Source organism: Schistocerca serialis, chromosome 1 (assembly GCF_023864345.2).
Source record: "Schistocerca serialis cubense isolate TAMUIC-IGC-003099 chromosome 1, iqSchSeri2.2, whole genome shotgun sequence".
Taxonomy (NCBI): domain Eukaryota; kingdom Metazoa; phylum Arthropoda; class Insecta; order Orthoptera; family Acrididae; genus Schistocerca; species Schistocerca serialis.
The window spans coordinates 812,802,231-812,822,432 of NC_064638.1; the positions used below are offsets into that span (position 1 = coordinate 812,802,231).

General features: G+C 40.5%; 1 protein-coding gene across 1 annotated transcript in view; it reads left to right on the plus strand.

Moving 5' to 3' along the window:
- LOC126484228 (kinesin-like protein KIF11-A) overlaps nucleotides 1-20,202 on the plus strand; it is a 222,204-nt gene that overhangs the window by 133,421 nt on the left and 68,581 nt on the right. Inside the window, exons 7-8 of the mRNA XM_050107647.1 lie at nucleotides 16,835-17,017; nucleotides 17,116-17,324. Coding sequence (XP_049963604.1) covers nucleotides 16,835-17,017; nucleotides 17,116-17,324 — 392 coding nt within the window. The remainder of the gene's footprint in view (nucleotides 1-16,834; nucleotides 17,018-17,115; nucleotides 17,325-20,202) is intronic.

Below are 20,202 nucleotides of genomic sequence, written 5' to 3' on the forward strand. Positions count from 1 at the left end.
AAAGAGTAATGGGTTTAAGTTTTACTCCTGACATGTTCCAACACACACACACAACTGTAGAGTGCACACAATGTAGAACAAACACAATACTGTAAAGACAACAGAAAAGCAATGTCGTAAAACCACCGTACAGTAAGCACCAAAAACTTCACAGTACAAAAAACACGTACAGCGACAGAAACTCTACGCGAGGTGACTGAGCACTAAAACGAACAAGCAGCAACAAAAATTACATGTAAAAAAAAAAACAGCGGTCCATGAGTCGGGACTAGGTCAGCTCAAGCACGGACGCATCAACGGATCAACCGCAACGGCGGACAAATGGTTCTAGTATATTTAACATCAAAAATGAAAAAAAGTTGAAATTGTTATATTACAAAAAACTGCAGAATTGTAATTTATGAAAATAAATAAAACTTAATAAAAAAACATAAATTAGATAAAATTTAAGGAAACATGGAATCATAAATGGGATAATATAATGCAGGAATACTTTCCGCCGAGAAAAATTATTCAGTCTGAACGTTATTTACAGTATAAATGTCCATTTTTTGCTTGTACGCTACAATGCACAAAATTTTGTAAAATTTACAACAGCTGCAGTCGTCAAAACAGTGTCTGTTCCTTCAGATAAGCATGCATGTGTGGAGGAGATTATTATGTAAGACACAGTATATGAACACTGGCGTTGTAATAATCAATATTATTAACTATTACATTCAACTTAAGTTAAACATGAAAAGTTTCACATCTCAGAAGGTTCGCTCTTCGTGAATGACCCATGCACAACTGCCAGTAGCAATCCTGATATAGACACTGTTGGCTGTTCTTATCATGGCGTATCCTGTAGTAACCTGCAACAAAGCTGACACATCTGTCCTGAAGCAGACGAACTGCGAGATAGAGGTGTGACTTTTTCTCGCACGTTGGGTAACTTCACACATACGAGGGTTGCCCAGTAAATAATGCCCCATATTTTTTTTCTCCAGAAGTATTTATTCCACAACAATCAAATTTACATATGTGAAATACTGATGTTTTGTCTACTTGCTTTATTTTTCCACATAATCTCCTTCAAGTTCGACGGCCTTTTTCCAGCGAGACACAAGAGCGTGTATTCCCTGCCGGTAAAAATCTGTACTCTGCCTACGGAGTCAGGTTGTCACTTCGTGAATCACTTCTTCGTCATCGGCAAAACGTCTTCCACGAATGAAATTCTTCATTGGCCCAAACAAGTGAAAGTCTGAAGGAGCCAAATCGGGGCTGTAGGGTGGATGGGGTAACACTATCCAACCCACTTTCGCGATGTGTTCACAAGTCCTCAAACTTGTGTGAGGACGAGCGTTATCATGCTGAATCAAAACATCCTGTGGGTTAACATGACGCCCAAGGCGCCGGAAGCGCTGCTTAAGTTTGTCTAATGTTTTGACATAAGCCTCTGTCGAGTCGTAATGCGTCGATCCCGTCGAATGAGAACATCAGCCCGCTGCAACATGTCAGGCGTGACAGCCGTGGGAGGCCTTCCCGACCGCGGCAAATCTCGGAGCTCCGCAGCACCGCCCTCTGATGCTTTCACCCTCTGTGCCCAGCGACCAACAGTACTCCTATCGACTGCAGATGTTCCGTAGACTTTGCACAAGCGTTTATGAATATTGTCCACGGTTTCTTCCTCTGCTACGAGAAATTCAATCACTGCACGTTGTTTATGACGGATGTCACCTGCAGACGCCATTTTAGAACATTCCTACACCACCGCTCTTTGTCGGAGGAAATTGAAACTTTGCGTACACACGCGGGAAACTTCAAATAACTCGCACCTAAAGTGTCACATTTCTAATATTTTTTATTTCGGAGAAAAAAAATATGGGGCATTATTTACTGGGCAACCCTCGTATATTGCGGTGATAGAAACCTAAAATTGCCGTTTCTTGGTTTGGTAGCAATTTCCTTGGCGGTGTGCGACATGCCTGTCGTCATTCTTACTACATATACTGGGGTGAGAGCCCAACATGTCGGAGTTCACACAACAGCCGATTCTGATCCCCTTGCATAAATTTTAGCATATTTCACGGATACTTTTGCGAAATGTTTCGACACCGGCACAAGAGATTGATTCCGTTTAAAAAGTAAACTGTTCCGTTTAAAAATCGTGTACTTGTTCGGTTCACAGAAAAGTTACGAGGGCAGTTATTTCATTAGTCGTCTTTTCGATTTCGTTGGATGAGTATCAGGGAATATTCAGGCTCATGATTGTCGCATCGTCTACCATTAAACAGAAATCCCACTTTGATCCTGCGTTGTCTGAGGTAGTGCGACCATCGCAATGGTAATGACCAAATGTAAAACCGCAGAAGGCGGCGTCTACAGTTATTCTCAAAACGTGAAACTAGTTTTCTTCGGATGAGCACCCAATACACTTCAGTCTTGGAGAGAGTCCTGTGTTAATTCTTTGAACCGTAACAACTGGTGGTGGAAATGAGAAGCGCTTATAGCAGTCGTTCATTGCTCGTATTTTAAATCTGGTTGGCCAGGTGGAAATTTGAATGCTCCCCCCCTCCCATGTAAGTCTAGTGCCTTCAGAACGGTTGTTTCTCGCTCAGTATAAAGGCAAAGTTGTTCTCAGTGCAAAGAGATAGTTTGAACACGTCGGTGTTGGACTAAATTGGGCATATTGAAGGTTATACGCCATTGTCTTACACCAGTCTCATAACTGATGCACCGAGTCCCAGTTATGGAGGGACAAGAGTTTAGCTGTGACTCTTAAATGTCACAACTTAGCATTATTTCGTGTATACATACTACATCCGGAAAAGACATAAGTTTTAATGACAGAAGACCATGTGAAGATGGAACTGCAGGCATTAGGAGTTGTATGTAGTCGGACACCCATTTAGCCATCTCAGATCTTTAAAAATACCCTTGTGACAGGAATTAGATTGCATATACCAGCGTTCAACTGCCGTGTCGCGACACATTTGTATCTTGGAATAAATGTAAGGTGTGTGGTGAGATTTTTAATGTCGTCTAATCTTCCGCTGATACAATATTTAGGAGATAAAAAAATTATTGCCAAATCGTTTCTTGGAATAGCCCAACTGGCAACAAATTGGCTACCTTTGTTTGTGATTACATGCATTTAAACATGTATCATAATAACGAATTTTTTGCATTTAACTCTAAAACGAACGGTCGTTCATATATGAGCAAATCAGTAACGCTTTGGTCCACCTCTGGCCCTTATGCAAGCAGTATTTGGGTCGGGTTGGTAGTGACCGATAGTTGCTGGAAGACCTCCTGAAGAATATCGTGCCTAATGCTGTCCAATTGGCGCGTCAGAATCCCGAGGTTGGAGGTGCAGCCCATTAATGCTTCAAACGCTGTCAATTGGCGAGAGGTACAGCGACCTTGCTGGCCAATGTAAAGTTTGGGAAGCACGCAGACAAGTAAAACAAACTCCCGCCTTGTGCGGGAGGACATTATCTTGTTGGAATGTGTGCCGAAGATGGCTTGTCACGAAGAGGAACAAAACGGGGCGTGGAATATCGTCGATGTACCGCTGTCCTGTAAGGGTGCTGCGAATGACAGCCGAAAGCGTCCTGCTGTGAAAAGAAATGACACCCCACGCCATCACTCATGGTTGTCCGGCAATATGACGGGGCGGCAGTCAGATGGTATCCCACCGTTGTCCGTTGCATCTCCAAACAAGTCCCCACCGATTATCGGCGCTAACGTCGAAGTGGTACTGAAGACAATACTATCCCAGTCAGTGGAATTCCAAGCCTAGAATATCTTAAACTTGGGAATTCTTCCATTCAGACATTATCTTGATCGAAAAACTAATTAAGATCTCAGATAAAGCCCTCCTGACCACATTCAAATTTTATGTAATGATTGTTAAGAAACAGAAACCTCGCAACATGGTCGAAGAGCTTGTGTTACTGGCATGTAAAGAAATCCTTGAGACTGGAAGAATGTGAACAGATTTCAAAAGTATCATCGTCAAAAGATGGGCGCGTCAGTTGATATTCGAAGTTGTGTTATAGAAAACAAACACTCAGTTTGCTCTAACAGTTAGGTGAAAGCACTGTCATTTCCGGGAAACCTCGATTACTATCTTTTGTAAGATTTGTTTGTAGATCAGAAATTATTTAACAGTACCCGTTTTGTCGAGAACTGGAAACCACCATCACTGTAACTGATTTGCCGCTGTTGTGGCTTTCTTTCAAGATAACTGGGCCAAGTGGACGGATTGCATTGCTGTATGTACTGATAGCACCGCTGCAATGACAGAATATATAAATGGTTTTCTACAGTGCATGTAAAATTGGTTGTGACTTTAGCCAGTTCAGTACGTAGCCATGGTGGGTAGCTTAGTTGCCGGCGTGTACTGAATGCGGAACAGCAAGCCGGCAATCCTTCTCAAAGGATTTTAAAGGAACTGTTCGGGAATAAACTCTGATTCTCGCAAATCTTATAGGTCTATTCGTCAGCTTCATGATTAACTGCTTATCATTTCGTTCATGGTCATAGTTAATGTGATATTTGGTTATTAGGGGAAACTACTGCGCGAAATTCTTTGGTACAAGTTTTTGGCATTGATACCACGCAAAGAGAGTATTTTGCTATATGATTGATATGCGAAACTTCCATATCTAACGCGATATTCAAGCAACTACAGTTTTTTTAGATGAAATAATGTAAGATTTAAGGACCATCAATAGTTGATGAAACGAGATTCGCTGTGGGTTTTATAACAATATAAGTGAAGAAGTTAAAAGTTTATTTTACTACTGTGAGTGGACTTTCTCATAACTATTGACCGGTCTTCCCCTCAGTTGATAGTTTGACACACTGATTTAAGATTGTCACAATCTCAACTGCTTTAGAACGGTAGTGAGATCGACATCTGTCAACTCTGCTGTGTTTAAACATGGCACAAGAGAAGTTAGGTATTACTCAAAACTTGTCGCAATCCTTCATGAATTCATGTCTCTTCAACCACATTAATTTTCACGTAGGCCCAAATATTTTCAGTCGGATTTAAATGAGGATGATATGGAGGAAGCCTGATTAAACTATGCCTTTCAGCGTCTGCATTGACCTGGCAGCTTGGAGTTTTTGGCGTGTTCAGAAGTTCCGTGAACTCCGCCGTAGTGCCCACAGCAAAATATTCAGTTTCCTCCATACATTGTTGAAGCGTTATCCATCACATCGGAGTGATGTGGCGTATTGACCATTGCTATTGTTCAATTCAGAGGAATATTATGCAGCACAACATTACCTCCGCACCCGGTGAACGTGTTCTTTGACGACCACTTCTATTGAGAATCTCGATTCCAGATGTGGTGCACTGTTTTTATTAATGCGACGCCAACACAAAACACTAGTTCAATACGTGATTTCTGCAGAACACTTGCAGCAACAGAAAATATCACTTAACAACGAGAGCTAATGTGCGTAGATCCATGTAATGCGCGGCACAAGGTAGTGTTCAACCACGGCGTGCCAACAGGGGCGCTTTACCAACCGAGCTGCTGGCGGTGTGGTAGGGAAAGCCGGCTCGCCATTGATGTTACCTGGGCAACGGCGTCATGTGCCCTCTTGTGAGCCAAACGTCTGAAGCAGCAACTAATTTTAAACCCACTAGAACTTCCGCGCGGCATAAAACCGATCAGTAATAATTACTCTTCGCCTTTTACTTACAAGGGGAGGCCGCCAATTGTGAAATTCAGATTCATACTACACATAATAAAAGCTCATGGCCAGAGGTGTAATGTGGCAAAACACCAAGATGTACCTCTCAGCCGTTGTCGAGAAAATCGACAGTTAAAAGAAACCGTTGCGGTGAAATACTCTCTACGATTAACAATCTTGTACAGCGTCGTGGCGCAGCGGTAAGCGCTCGGGTTCGTAATCCGAAGGTCGCCGGATCGAATCTCGCTTGTTTTTTGTAAAATTCCCGGCAATCAGTTGCAACAATTATGCATATAATAAGTTGTTGAAAGTCGTTTGTCGTGCAAAAACTGGCGACTTCGAACATCATTATGTTTTCCGCAAGCAAAGTTGTATTTCGCAAATGTTATTAATTATCTTCATAATGTTATCCACGTAGAAACGATATTCCGAAACGAATACGTATAGCGTAAGTCAAACGTTCGAATTAGAATAGAGACACCACGAACACAAATTTGTTGTGGCAGGTATGAAATATAAACTCCGTTACTCGCTCGTTACACTTGAAGGACAGAATTCGCATAAAACAGAAGCTTTATTCTTAAAAAATAAATTACCTTGTACATTCTGCATGTATGCATGCATGCTTAACCTTAAAAGAGAAGTGCTATAGCCTTTTTTTATATACAGGAACTGCGTACATGCGTTTACTTACTGAAGAAAGAAAGGAAACAAAAGTTGTTCAGCAAAAGGCATTATTACATCCCATTGCTACAGTGCCGTCGATTTTTGTTAAGAAATGTGATTTTACTAACCAATTGGCCTTTTAGTCTACTTCTTTGTTTGGTTATAAGTAGTCCTGTTTTCGAAACTATTCTTTCACTGGGAACAGAAGTTGCAGGCATTGCAAGATATTTTTTTGCCCGACGGCTAGACCTGGGTAACTTCTCATTTTTTTTCCAGTAGCGTAAAGGATTATCCGTGCGTTGTAGGTACGGTTCTTCCAAATATCGTTGTACCTCCAGGTCTATTCTATCACAATCGCTTTTCAATAGATTTTTATTGGAAACCTCTTCATCGAAAGAAGCCCATAAGGAACTACTGGCGTTTTGTACGAAATGGTATTCGTGGCTAGTGTCGTTAGCAGCCGAATGAGTAGATCGTGTGGTCTCTACCACGTTTGTGCACTCTGCAATTAGGCTTGCAACGGCATGTTTTGAATGAATGGGATTCGTAAATGGTAACGTTTTGAATCTTGGGTCGAGAACTGTGGCAACGGCATGTACTTTGTTTCTATTAATCCTAGCCGGGCAATTAGTGAGTTGTGCAGATGTTGCTGTAGCTCTTGCGCTGTCGTGGTAGCCCACTTCCCATTTCATACGGTTAGGATTAGCTGTCTGATTATTGGAATAGCTTTCGAAAGAGAGGTATATGGAATAGCTTTCGAAAGAGAGGTATATGGAATAGCTTTCGAAAGAGAGGTATATGGAGTAGCTTTCGAAAGAGAGGTATAGTTTTCAGTTGAGATTTCACTTGTTACCACTTCGAATGGCTCCAGTACACACAAACATTCGCTCAAAATTAGCCACTCGTCAGCTGAGAGGTTGTCTACACCTGAATACAAAGATGATAAACAGGCTGCAATGCATTCCTTTTACTCCACTAGACGTTGCAGCATATAAAACGTACTGTTCCATCGGGTTTAGGTTTCCTGAATCAATTTATGAACAGGTTTTTCATTAGATCCTGGATCTCATGGAGTTTTGCATTAGCATTACAACTTGTTTTAAAATAGATAACAATTTTTCTGGCCTTTTCCCGCATTATGCAGAGCTCACTGTTGCTGTTCAAAGAAGTTTTCACAACTAAATTTATGGTGTGTGCTAAATAAGGCACATGTTGCATATCTATGTTGCCACTGTGAATAAGTTGTACGGCTGCCGTCATCTTACTGGCGTCGTCAGTTGTGATGCTTACAACTTTGTTTGCAGTGTTCCATTTTGAAATCACGTTATCTAACGCCTCACTAATATTTAGCGCTGTATGCTTTTCTGGGAAACGGAATGTCTCGAGAGCTTTCAGGCACCAATTAGTGTTAATGAAATGACCAGTTACAGCAATATATGCCTCACTATTGAGTGAGGTCCAGATATCGGTCGTTAAAGAAACACAAGTAGTCTTCCACGGCCAAGTTTACAGCCTCTTTCTGTTTATGGTAATCGCCCTCAATCATGAGGCGCAACTTTCTTCGATTTGGTATCGAGTATTGTGGGTCCAACAGTGAAACAAAACGTCGAAAACCTGTGTCCTCGACGATTGAAAGCGGTTGAAAATCGCCTGTTATCATGGCCACTAGTGCTTCATCTAGCTGTTGCCGTTTACTTCCCTCTATGAAGAGAAACGTAAGATTTAGATCAGTGCTCCTGCGAGGGGATACGCTATGCTCGACAACTAGTCCAATAAAATTACACATCGTATCGTGCAAAAGCTAGGATAGTATAGGTTTGATTTTGGGGTATGTTGTATGTTATCGGAGTACGATTAAAACAAGTGTTTTTTAAGCATCCGAACTTTTGCACGGAATTCACCTTTTGTACTATACTTACCTGGATATTTTGTCTGCCTCGCACTATTGGAAGAATGAGCCTCTGTATCCACGGACGTCGCTGTTTTATTGCTCGATAAATTGTGCAGTTTAAGATGCCTAATCATGCCCGTTTCATGTTTTGATACATTACGGAGAATTTTACGACAAATGTTGCAAGTAACGTTATCTCCATTCCCCGTAAAGTATTGCCAGCACCATGACGTTAGTTTTCGAGTGTCCATATTGATTTGAATAACAACTTTATTCGAATGAAACCTGAGACATACTAGTTTCGAGCACAGCGAGCGTGTTTGTCTAGCGGCGGCATTCAGTTCATAAAACAACAGCAGCGCGGCGTATGCTGTCGACGCCAACTGGCGCGCAGCGGCACACGCCGCCGAACCATTTCTCGTGAGCTTCTCGAGAATTGCTTGAGAACTAGAGGCTCGCTCGAGAAATACTCGGTACGCTCGAGTCGCCGCGCCTCGCCACCCCATCCCTGGAGCAGTCTAGGGCGCTGCAGTCATGGACTGTGCGGATGGTCCCGGCGGAGGTTCGAGTCCTCCCACGGGCACGGGTGTTTGTGTTTGTCCTTAGGATAATTTAATTTAAGCAGTGTGTAAGCTTAGGAACTGATGACCTTTGCAGTTAAGTCTGATAAGATTTCACGCACATTAGAACACTTTTTGTTTCAGTCGTTTGCTGATCTTGAAACGAGTTAGTTTTCAGTATTATTCAGTGAAAGAACGAAAGTGTATTTTCCGGTTTAACAGGAATTCACATTTGCTATGGTATTAATAAAAGCAGGTTATCTGGCAATCATACAGTTTCAATTAACGTTGTTACCATCATTTTTCCAAAATTAAATTCTCTACAACTTCTGTTGAAAACTTTGTGAAATTGTCTGGAATTTAAAAAAAAAGGGCTAACTAGTTAATAAATTAAAAATTTTGTGAAATTACTTGTTTGCTTCTCTGTATGTTCTGGAAAACTACTGCAGGTACACGTCTGGGACATGTTTTATTAGATTCACCAGAGCAATAACAACATAATAATGGAAATGGTGCTTTACTTTAACCTTGTACAGTTTTGCGATGGCTTCATATTAGCGGAATTGTTAAATTTCGGGCAAATTCTTTTATTAGCCATAACTCCGTACCCCAACACATGCTTATCATATGTTTATATGAACTCTTTTCTTTAATTTTACTTGTAGAATAACATATAGTTAATCCTTCGGCGGAATAGAGGATTTAGACAGACTTTTTGTCTGTTATCGATATCGATACTGGTAAAATACAAAACCGTGACACTATAGTACGTTGAAAATTAGTTGGTACTTCTGTCATTTGGCTGACCGAAGAGGGACGTGACGCCATTGCCCAGGTGGCACCAATGGCGAGCCGACTTTCCCTACCACGCCGTCAGTGCATCGGCTGTCAGACCATGAATAAACAGCAGGCGTTAGATGTACCAACGTTCGTCAACTCTCGTTGCAGCGTCGTAATTTCTGGCATTGAAGTGTTCTGTAGTCGTCAGGTACTGAGAGCAAGTGTTTTGAGTTGGTGTTGCATTAGTTGCTATGCAGTACACCTGAATACGACGTATTCAATAACAGTGTCGTCCGAGAACGTCCTGCCGCAAAACATTCCTCGGAATTCGGCGGTAGTAATGAACAAAACGCATTAAAACTCGGTCGCTCTGTTGTGATGAATAAAGCTCCAACAATGCAGTGAAGGAAAGCGGATAGTTTGCTGGTGCAAAGATATGTTCCGTGAGATAAAATTTAACCTAGTATGTATAAGGCGAAGGTAATGGAACTTTAGTGCTGTACAAGCCAAAACTTCACGCTACGTTATCGACGAACTGGCTAACGGTAAAGGAAATAGTTTAATCAGGATTCCTCCGTATCATTCTCATTTAAACCCGATGAGTATATGGGCCTTGCTGAAAACTAATGGGGCAAAAAACAAGCAGCTTACGCTGAGTGAGGTTGAAATGCTGACCAAAGAAGCCATTGAAAATGTTGCACAACAGGACTGGTCTTGATTTGTCAGCCATACAAAGAAGGCAGTTCAGGAGACATCGGTTCATGAAGGACTGTGACGAGTTTTGACATGTACGGAACTTCCCTTGTTGCGATGTTAAAATCTGCTTCTTTTGTCAAAACACAGCAGAGTTCAAAAATATTCATCTCACTAACATTCTCATGCAGTTGAAATTGCGACAGAATCCTGAAATAGTGTCTTATTAAACTAACAACTGAGTAATAGGTCAATAGTTTATGAAACAGGCCATTCATAGTATGAATATAAAGTTTTAGCTTCTTCACTTAAATTGTTACAGCAGTTCTCGTTTGACCAGCTATCGGTGACTCAATATTTACATTATTCCACTGAAAAAACTCTTTAGTCGTTTGAATACCACGATAGATATTGAAGTTGCGCATATTAATCGTATGGCAAAACACTCCCTTCTTTGCGCGCTATCATCTGCCAAAATCTTATTTGGATATATCAAACCATTTATGAGATACGAGGAATTTATAAATATTTTATTCTAGTTTTTTCACTGACGCGCATTAAATACATTGAATTTTCCCGAAATTGGAAACCGTTTCCTTAAAAGTTTAAAGAATAATTAAATATATCATCTACATTTAATACACAGCAACATGTAACCTAGTTGTTGTGGTCTTCAGTCCTGAGACTGGTTTGATGCAACTCTCCATGCTACTCTATCCTGTGCAAGCTTCATCATCTCCCAGTACGTACTGCAACCTACATCCTTCTGAATTTGCTTAGTGTATTTATCTCTTGGTCTCCCTCTACAATTTTTACCCTGCATGCAGCCCTCCAATGCTAAATTTTTGATCCCTTGATGCCTCAGAACATGTCCTACCAATCGGTCCCTCCTTCTTGTCAAGTTGTGCCACAAATTCCTCTTCTCCCTAATTCTATTAAACACCTCCTCATTAGTTATGTGATCTACCCATCTAATCTTCAGCATTCTTCTGTAGCACCACACTTCGAAAGCTTCTATTCTCATCCTGTCCAAACTATTTATCGTCCATGTTTCACTTCCATACATGGTTACACTCCATACCAGTACTTTCAGAAAAGACGTCCTGACACTTAAATGTATACTCGATGTTAACAAATTTCTTTTCTTCAGAAACGCTTTCCTTGCCATTGCCAGTCTACATTTTATATCATCTCTACTTCGACCATCATCAGTTACTTTGCTCCCCAAATAGAAAAACTCCTTTACTACTTTGTGTCTCATTTCCTAATCTAATTCCCTCAGCATCACCCGACTTAATTCGACTACATTCCATTATCCTCGTTTTGCTTTTGTTGATGTTCATCTTATATCCTCCTTTCAAGACACTGTCCATTCCGTTCAACTACTCTTCCAAGTCCTTTGCTGTCTCTGACAGAATTTCAATGTCATCGACTAACCTCAGAGTTTTTATTTCTTCTCCATGGATTTTAATACATACTCTGAATTTTTCTTTTGTTTCCTGTACTGCTTGCTCAATATACAGATTGAATAACATCGGGGAGAGGCTACAACCCTGTCTCACTCCCTTCCCAACAACTGCTTCCCTTTCATGTCCCTCGACTCTTATAACTGCCATCTGGTTTCTGTTCAAATTGTAAATAGCTTTCCGCTCCCTGTATTTTACCTCTGCCACCTTTAGAATTTGAATTTGAACGCACCAAACACAGATTCATAGCGGTGCCAATTTTTTCACTGCAAACTAAGAATGTCTTGCAGTAGTTTACCTAGTATCGAAATATCACAATAACTATGACCATTAACGAAATGATAGCCTGTTCATCATGAAGCTGACGAATTAAACTAAAAGATGCGGGAGAATTAGTTTATTACCGTATAGTTTCCTTAAAAACGTTCGAGAAAGAATGGCCGTATATTGTGAGTGCTTTGACTTATACAGGCTTAAATAGGACGTGACATAAATTTCAACTCGATACGCTTATCTGTACATAACAGAAAGGGGTTTTAACAGGCGGACGACAAAGTGATGCTTCTATGTGGGTTTCACCGATTGAGGTACAGAACCCTAGAAGTCAGATGAAGGTAGTATAAAAGGATGCGTACCTGAGTTGCAAGAAGGGATATCCATACACTTTCCATCGGATATCGACTACCGGCTGGGAGTGGATGACTGCACCTGACGAGGAAAGCTTATCCAAAGCAGAATGATAGCTCCGAAAAAGAGCAACATATCGTAATGTCATCCTGAAATCGAAATTTAAGAAAATTGCCCAGATGTTTCTGGGATCTGTCAAAAGTGAACATCCGGATATCGTGAATAAAGCAATATCTCGTTTCTTTCTCATCGTCCTACTAGTGCGAGTCTGGATTCTCTACGTTGAAGAGTATAAAATCTCGCTTCAGGTCTCGTCTCCTTGAAGTGAACTGCGAGATGAGTGTGTCTGTCAAGGGTTCTTCCACAGAGCGAACGACTTTGCAAAAAAAATCGCCAGGGGAAGTATCTCGCTACTTTTATGTCTTTATATTCTATGTTCCCGCTTAAGAATAATAAATTTCATACATTCCTATTCAAGAGTCTTACGGAATAAATTTAACATTTATATCTCATAGTTGTCCCATTATATATATATATATATATATATATATATATATATATATATATATATATATGGGTGCCGCGATAGTTTGAATTCGTCTTTACTGTGTTCCAAAGGCGAGATGGTTGAGAACCGCGGGCCTATACCATTGGTTGGATTCTTAAGTCAGAGAGAGAGAGAGAGAACATGACAGCACTGTCCAAGAAGGCAAACGTAATTGGTAACCTGTAGTGAAAGTTGCTTCCACCTGTGGGTCCTTCATGAAACTCTCTCGGCGATGGCCTGTGACTAAAAAGCCTGACTCTTCGTTTAGACCTGTAAATATGATATGGAACGAATCATATAGTTTTTATTTGAAAATAGCGCGACCAAAGTTATAAAGCTACCGTTCAAATCTGCAACGCTCACTTTTAGCGACAAGCGGAGCTTTGGTTGCTTCCCCGTTTCTCTATTATTCTCTGCCGATAAATTTGTAGACGAATGGGTATTGAAATTGTGGATTTTTCACCGTTAAACCTTGGTAAATTATTGTGATGGGCAAATTTTTCACCTTCAGTGTGCACTTAAACCTCTCCAACCTACAGTAAGTTGTAACAAAAAATATCAAAAGTACTGTTAGGTATTGGGCTAACACGGCGTCCTGGAGCTGAGACAAAAATGCATTCTTCAGTCTCTGGAAACAGGTATTATTATGGTGTAGTTCAGACTAAAGGCTTCTTTTTTTTTAGATAATTGTGCAAGATAAATCCTCAGACGATGTCACGGCAGGTATTTCGATTAAAATACAATGTCGTATACCCACAAGTTTCGTGTATTAAATGTTCACCTGAGGTTCCATGACAGTGAGACAATTTTACTGTAGTCCTGTGGAATAAAAAAAATTATTATTGTTGGTGGCTGTGAATCTCTGTATCTCTTTTCGCGAACGAAGCTGTTGTATACAGGAAAGATTTCGTAATGTTCGCAACATCTGCACGTGAGGAACACATGTTGGTAAGATCGTCCGCGCGCCACACATAAACCAATATATGTTGTGCATAAGTCGCCATGTATCTAGTACGATCAATTTGAAGTGGAACAGCCGTGTAAACTTCATGTAGGCAAATGCCATGCCACATTGATTTCAATTGCAAAGTCAGCGCGCGATTGAATTTTATTAGTCACCCTAGAACTCGTAGCAAGATGAATTAACGGAAGGAAAGTTCATGAGTTTTCTTATCGATCCGACAATATCGCTGGAATATGAAAGTTCGCAGTGGAAGTCCAAAGAATGATTTACTCACGAAATTCCAAGGTGGGTCAAGAAAGATTTAATTTCTCGCATTCAGAGCGACACTGGCATTCATTTTTTTTATCGCACAGTCACGAATGTGTGAGGAAAGAGAGAAGAGGACATAGTAATGTTACTCTGTAACTTCCTTCACACACTGTACGATGACTTGTAAAAGTACAGTTTAGATGAGATAAAAACCGTTTAGATCATTTTGCTGAAGAGGCGGCCCTTTTCCAGAGTAAAATCTCTCATTTTATTGACGAAGCGTACTTTAGTGTATGGTTATATGAAAGAGAGAACTTTCTATACTGCACCACAAGTAACACACGTGAACCGGGCGATTGTCCGCTGAACAGTTTCCATAAAACTATGTGGTGCACTGCAGCCGAAAGAGGCTTAAAACGCGGTAGGTACGCCGAAAGAGGCTTAAACCGCGGTAGGTACTTACTCCGTGTGCGGTGGTCAGTGATAGTTTATTGGTGCGGAAGTTATATTGTTTCACGTCACAACTTTATATGGTGTCGTTTGTAGCGATCTTAGTTTAGGTAAAATGACTTTAGTCCACATTGTTGTCACTCACTTTTGATTCTGAGAAACGTTCGATGGTTTTCGATCTGTTGGCGTGGCTTTACCGTTCGCACACAATGTCACCTGATACTTACCTGGTGTGAATGACTTGAAACTTGTATGCTTTTCCTTGTGAAACCACTGAACAATTAAAACCAATAAAATGGGAAGTTCCCCCAATTAGCCCGTAAAGATTTGTATTTGTACACATACTTCCCGATGAAGTGTCAGTAGCTGCATATTTGGATGCTGTACAACCCATGAAAGTAATCATTAGATACTGTTTTAAGTTGTCAGATTCCTTTTATTTCATGTCGTATACGGACAAAAAACATTTTACATACAACCATAAGAAACACAGCGCTATCTGGTAAAGATCTGTTTCATCCCTTAACAAGAGAATAGAATGATAATCTCGCATAAAATAAAACTGATTTAAGTAACTTTATTTCTGGTGCTGAAGAAGAAATGGTACTTGCGAACCATTCAGAAACACAGCGGTGAAACGCATAATAAAACTGTTTCATGCTTTATAACACTGCTTTTTATCTTCAATCAGGCTTTAGACGTTCTGCTGATGATTCTGAAAAGTCACCCTTAACGATACTTTCGTTGCTTCACTGTGATTCATGTCATTTGCCCCAAAAATGTGATCACTCTTGTAAGATGAGTCACTTCCAAGCGGGCTAAGTGTATTGTTTTTTATGAAAGTCATTTAACAAGGCTTCGTGGGTACATAAAGTGGAATGGTGAAATGTTCGCGTCTCCGGATTTGTATTTGGGAACAGCGGAATTGAATTTGTTTCCTGTAAACTCGATGAGTATCAGGATGCTTCTATTGAATAGGCAGCTTCCAATTTTCTCCCCTAACTTCATCCATTAGTACAAGAGCTCAGTTTCTTACGACCATGCAAGGGGAACACCCTCCTCTCTCTCTCTCTCTCTCTCTCTCTCTCTCTCTCTCTCTCTCTCTCTCCTGTAACCTAAAGCTTCTGAATATAAGTAGTTATCAAGAACAGAGCATATTAGTGAAGTCATTAGAAAATTCATTTTTTAATTAGGGCGACGATTAAAGAGGCGACGGCGCATGGCAGGCTCCGCGAAATTCACTGCCGCTGCTCCGGAGTGACCGCGGGAGGGGAAGGAGGGGCGGGCGTAGTTGTGTGGGACTGCCACTCGGTAAGCGCATAACGGCGTTGGCTGCCGGTTCGCAGCGAACCAGCTGAGCTATGGGGCCGCGCCTAGATGGGCTCTGGGGCTGTGGCGATTTGGGCCCTCACCACGCTGGTGCTCCTCGCCTCCGCCGTGCTCACGGTCGTCATAAACTACGTTGCACACAAGGTGAAACCGCTGCGCTAGGGGCGGTGCGACGATGGCGTCGCTGGAATCATACCGGCGCGCCGCTGGGCTGCGGTGTAGCGCGCGATATACCTCGTTGTTTAACTCCAGTGCATTGTGAAAGTGATGAACAGTGAGGCTGCATGAGTTTCTGCAGGAATGGTTTTTGAAAATGTAAATACGGTCAGCTCGGAATGTTAATAAAGAGCTAGATTCGCTCCCCACTACCCTTACTATAACTAGGGACTAAAGACTGCATGGCCTGAAATCCCTAGCATCCGAATCAGAGAAGGAATTTATCTCGCGGCGTGTGATTGTGCCTTTTTTTTTTTTTTTTTTTTTTTTTTTTTTTTTTTTTTTTTTTTTTCTATTTATACGCCACCTGTGGCTGTTGGCAGGATACAGGTCCTCTTAATATTGCTAGTAGAAAAATCTTCGTGTAGAACTACACATTTTCAGTTTCTTTTTGTGTGTTTTGCAAGTAATTTTTACTAGGTGGAGGATTATTTGTGAAGCTGAGCTGTTATAGAAACAAATTTACTTTGATGGATTTCAATTTTTGTGCTCATTTTTCACAGATTTTATGCTTGTATAATTGTGCGAGTCCAAGAGCAGTATTTACAAATGTGAATTGAATTGTTTGAAATTGGCTTAATAAACAATACAATGTATCTGACATTGTTGCAGCTATACCGTTTTTCCTGAGCATGTACATGAAAATTCTTTATGAGGAATGCTCTTAGGCTATTTGCTCATACACTGCATAATTTGTTACAGGAATACACTGAGGAAATTGATCGCCTGAGACGTGACCTGTTGGCAGCTCGTGAACGAAATGGTGTATATATTGCATTGGAAAATTACAATGAGATGACACGACAGCTGGAATTGAATCGTCAAGAAATAAATGAAAAGCTGCAACTTGTTAAAGTTCTGGAGAAGGAGAAGGCTGATAAAGAGGCAAGTTTATGTTAGGTATATCTAAAAAAATTGCTTCTTGTAATTTTTTCCCCCAAACAAATTTTGTTACGTATGAGTTAAGTTGTAAATGATTACAGGCTTTGTGCAACCAACTTCGCATGTCTTTGGAAGAAACAGAAGGTGAACTAGTGGATTCCAAGAATACTTTGAAGTTAGCTGCAGAAACAGTTCAAGAGCAACTTGACAAAGAGAAGCAGCTAATGGAACAAGCACAGAGTATACTTGCCGTTGCAAATACTTCTACTGTTGATACACACAAGCTCCATGATAAACTTGACAGGAAAAGGTAAATTTTCTCTTTCCCCCAAATAAATACTAAAGTGTGCATGTGTTGACTCAGAAATCAATGATGAGTACAGATTTTTTCTTCCCCCCCCCCCCCCCCCCCCCTCCCGTTGATGTTACAATACTCTAGCTGTGAGATTTTCCCCTCTCTCCAACCACAAAGGACGGTAATGTTAATTATTATTGGGACACTGAGGTCTGTTGAAGTAGCCTCTTAGTAAATAACTGTAGAGGAATATAAACGTAGACTTCCGTGGCTATTTCACATTCAATAAAATTTTTCTGGGTTTGTGACTGCATTGTAAATATATGAAACTACTGATGTTTCAGTCCCTGTTGCAAGTGACTTCCTTTTTTAAGCAAAAAACACCCTGAAGAATGTCACTTGCAATAGCGATTGAAGCATTGGTAGTTTTATATATTAAAAATGTGGTTGTAAACCCAGAAAAATTTTAGTGAAACTGTAGAGGAAGATTTTGATTAATTTTCGAAGGTCACTTCATTCCTTCTGGCAAGTGTGAATTTTGTTCACCAACATTTGAAACCGTGTAGGATAACAGACCAGTAAGTTTCTTGTGAACCCCATTCTGGTACATGAGACAAAATTTGTGTGTATTTCGTTAATTTTGCTGCTCAAGAGTGCACAAGCCCTTTATTAATAAAGCTTCCTTCATGCCAAATAATTGCATTAGTGCTCCTGCAACAGTTCAAATTAAATTGGAAACAAAGCTAGATGATAGAAGCAGATAACTGGACCTTTTCATGACTACAACACAAGTGTAATTTCAGCAGTCTCTGTTGATCTGATGGGCAAACCTTTCAGTGACTTGAGTTCTTTGTTACAATTACTGAAGAAAGACTTGGTTGCCTTCAGAAATGTCCTCTTTGTGTGTGTGTGTGTGTGGGGGGGGGGGGGGGGGGGTTACCCTCTAGCTCGTCAAAGAATAACTCCAAAAGCCAGCAGATTTTGTTGGTTGACAATTCAATTCTTCTGCTTTTCAGTGGGCCTCCTTTTACTCAAAGTGTGTGTTTGGGTTCAAAAGTTACTAAATTTCTTGGTTCCAATTAAAAACGAACTGGTTGTGGATTATTTGCACAATTTAACTCTGCATTCTCACACAGTGGCTAATATGTGCTCTGTTTTAGTTGGCAACAGCCAGCAGTAAGAAACACTCTAAAGACCAAGTTGACACCACCAATTGCAACTCTGCTTGCATTGCATCTACAACTACAAACACACTCTGCAAGCCACTATACAGTGCATGACAGAGGGTATGTTGTACATTGCTAGTCATTTCCCTTCCTACTCCTCCCTCAAAAATGACGATATATATTCTTCTGCATGAGCTCAGATTTCTTTTATGTTATGTCCGTGGTCCTTAGACCAAATATACATTTGCAGTAGTAGAATAATTCTGCAGTCAGTTTCAAATTCCAGTTCTGTAAGTATTGTAAATAGGTATCCTCGAAAAGAAAGTCGCCTTCCCTCCAGGGATTCCCATTTGAGTTCCTGAACCATGCCCAGAATACTTGCGTGGTGATTACCTACTTTTAACAAATTTAGCAGCTTGTCTCTGAATAGCTTTGATGTATTCCTTTAATTTGATCTGATGGTGATTACAAACACTTGAACAGTACTCAAGATTGGGTCACACTAATGTTCTGTGTGTGGTCTCCTTAACAGGTGATGCACACTTTCCTAAATGGAAGTCAACGATTCGCCTACCCTACTACAATCCTTACTTGCTTGTTCCATTTTATGTTGCTTTACAATGTTACACCTAGGTATTAAACGTTACATGATTGTTTCAAGCAACACATTACTCATCTGTAGTCAAACATTACAGGATTATTCTTCCTACTCTCTCACTTTAACTTGCTTTGTGTAGGTTAATTGCCACATTTAGCAACTTTAGTAAGTCTTAGTAAGACCAGATGCAATTTGCTTTACTTTAAAGCATGTTAAGTGGTCACTGTAACAATACGGTTTTCTCTTACAGTTTTGTTTTGGTAATTAACAGTTCGCACACTTTAAAACAACATTTTCTCTGCGCTTAACACATTTGCACTTCTGTGTACTGTCCTCTCAACATTTTGCATGTTTTGTTCCGCTATTGAGTGATTTATTTGTGTCTCATTTGTTGTGATAGTGGTGGAAGTGTCTGTTATCACTCTTTCAGTGTTTGTATTTTCCAACCGGGGGGGGGGGGGTGTAGAGCGAGTGAGTGAGTGCTGGGGCTTTACAGGCAGAAGAAATGGCCCAAATAAATTTCCAAGATATATGAATTACAAAGAAATGTAATTATTTACAGGAGGAAAAACACAACACACAGTATTACAACAATCACGTAAGTGCCTGTAATTATGTAAGGGGTTGGACGTAATTATTCAAATAGCAGACAGTAATGGATACCAAGAATCTCTAGTAACAAAACAGAACAAAAAAAAAATCGAGAAAGGCATAAAAATAAAAAGCAAATCACCAACAAATCCAGAGACCCACATCACTCAGCAGAAGCGCACACACCGTCACCACCACTACACAACAGAACAACATAGAAACTCGATGGACAACCTGGTACACACTCACATATGGAAATAAACTGTCCCACAGAATTGGGAATCCTTTCAAGAAACAAGAAATAAAAATAGAACACCAAAGCAATGACTCTATAGAGAGATGTTTGAAAAGGGAATGTCAAATGGACATCCACCAAAAATGTAGCATTTACCAACTCAAGTGTAACAGCTGTGATGCTGTATAGCTAGGACAGTCAGGCAGAACTTTAGAAATGCGGTATAAGGAAAACAAAAGAGCTAGGAAATAGTGAACCGCCATTCAACATTTGCAGAACACTTCCATCAAGAAAACTATGATC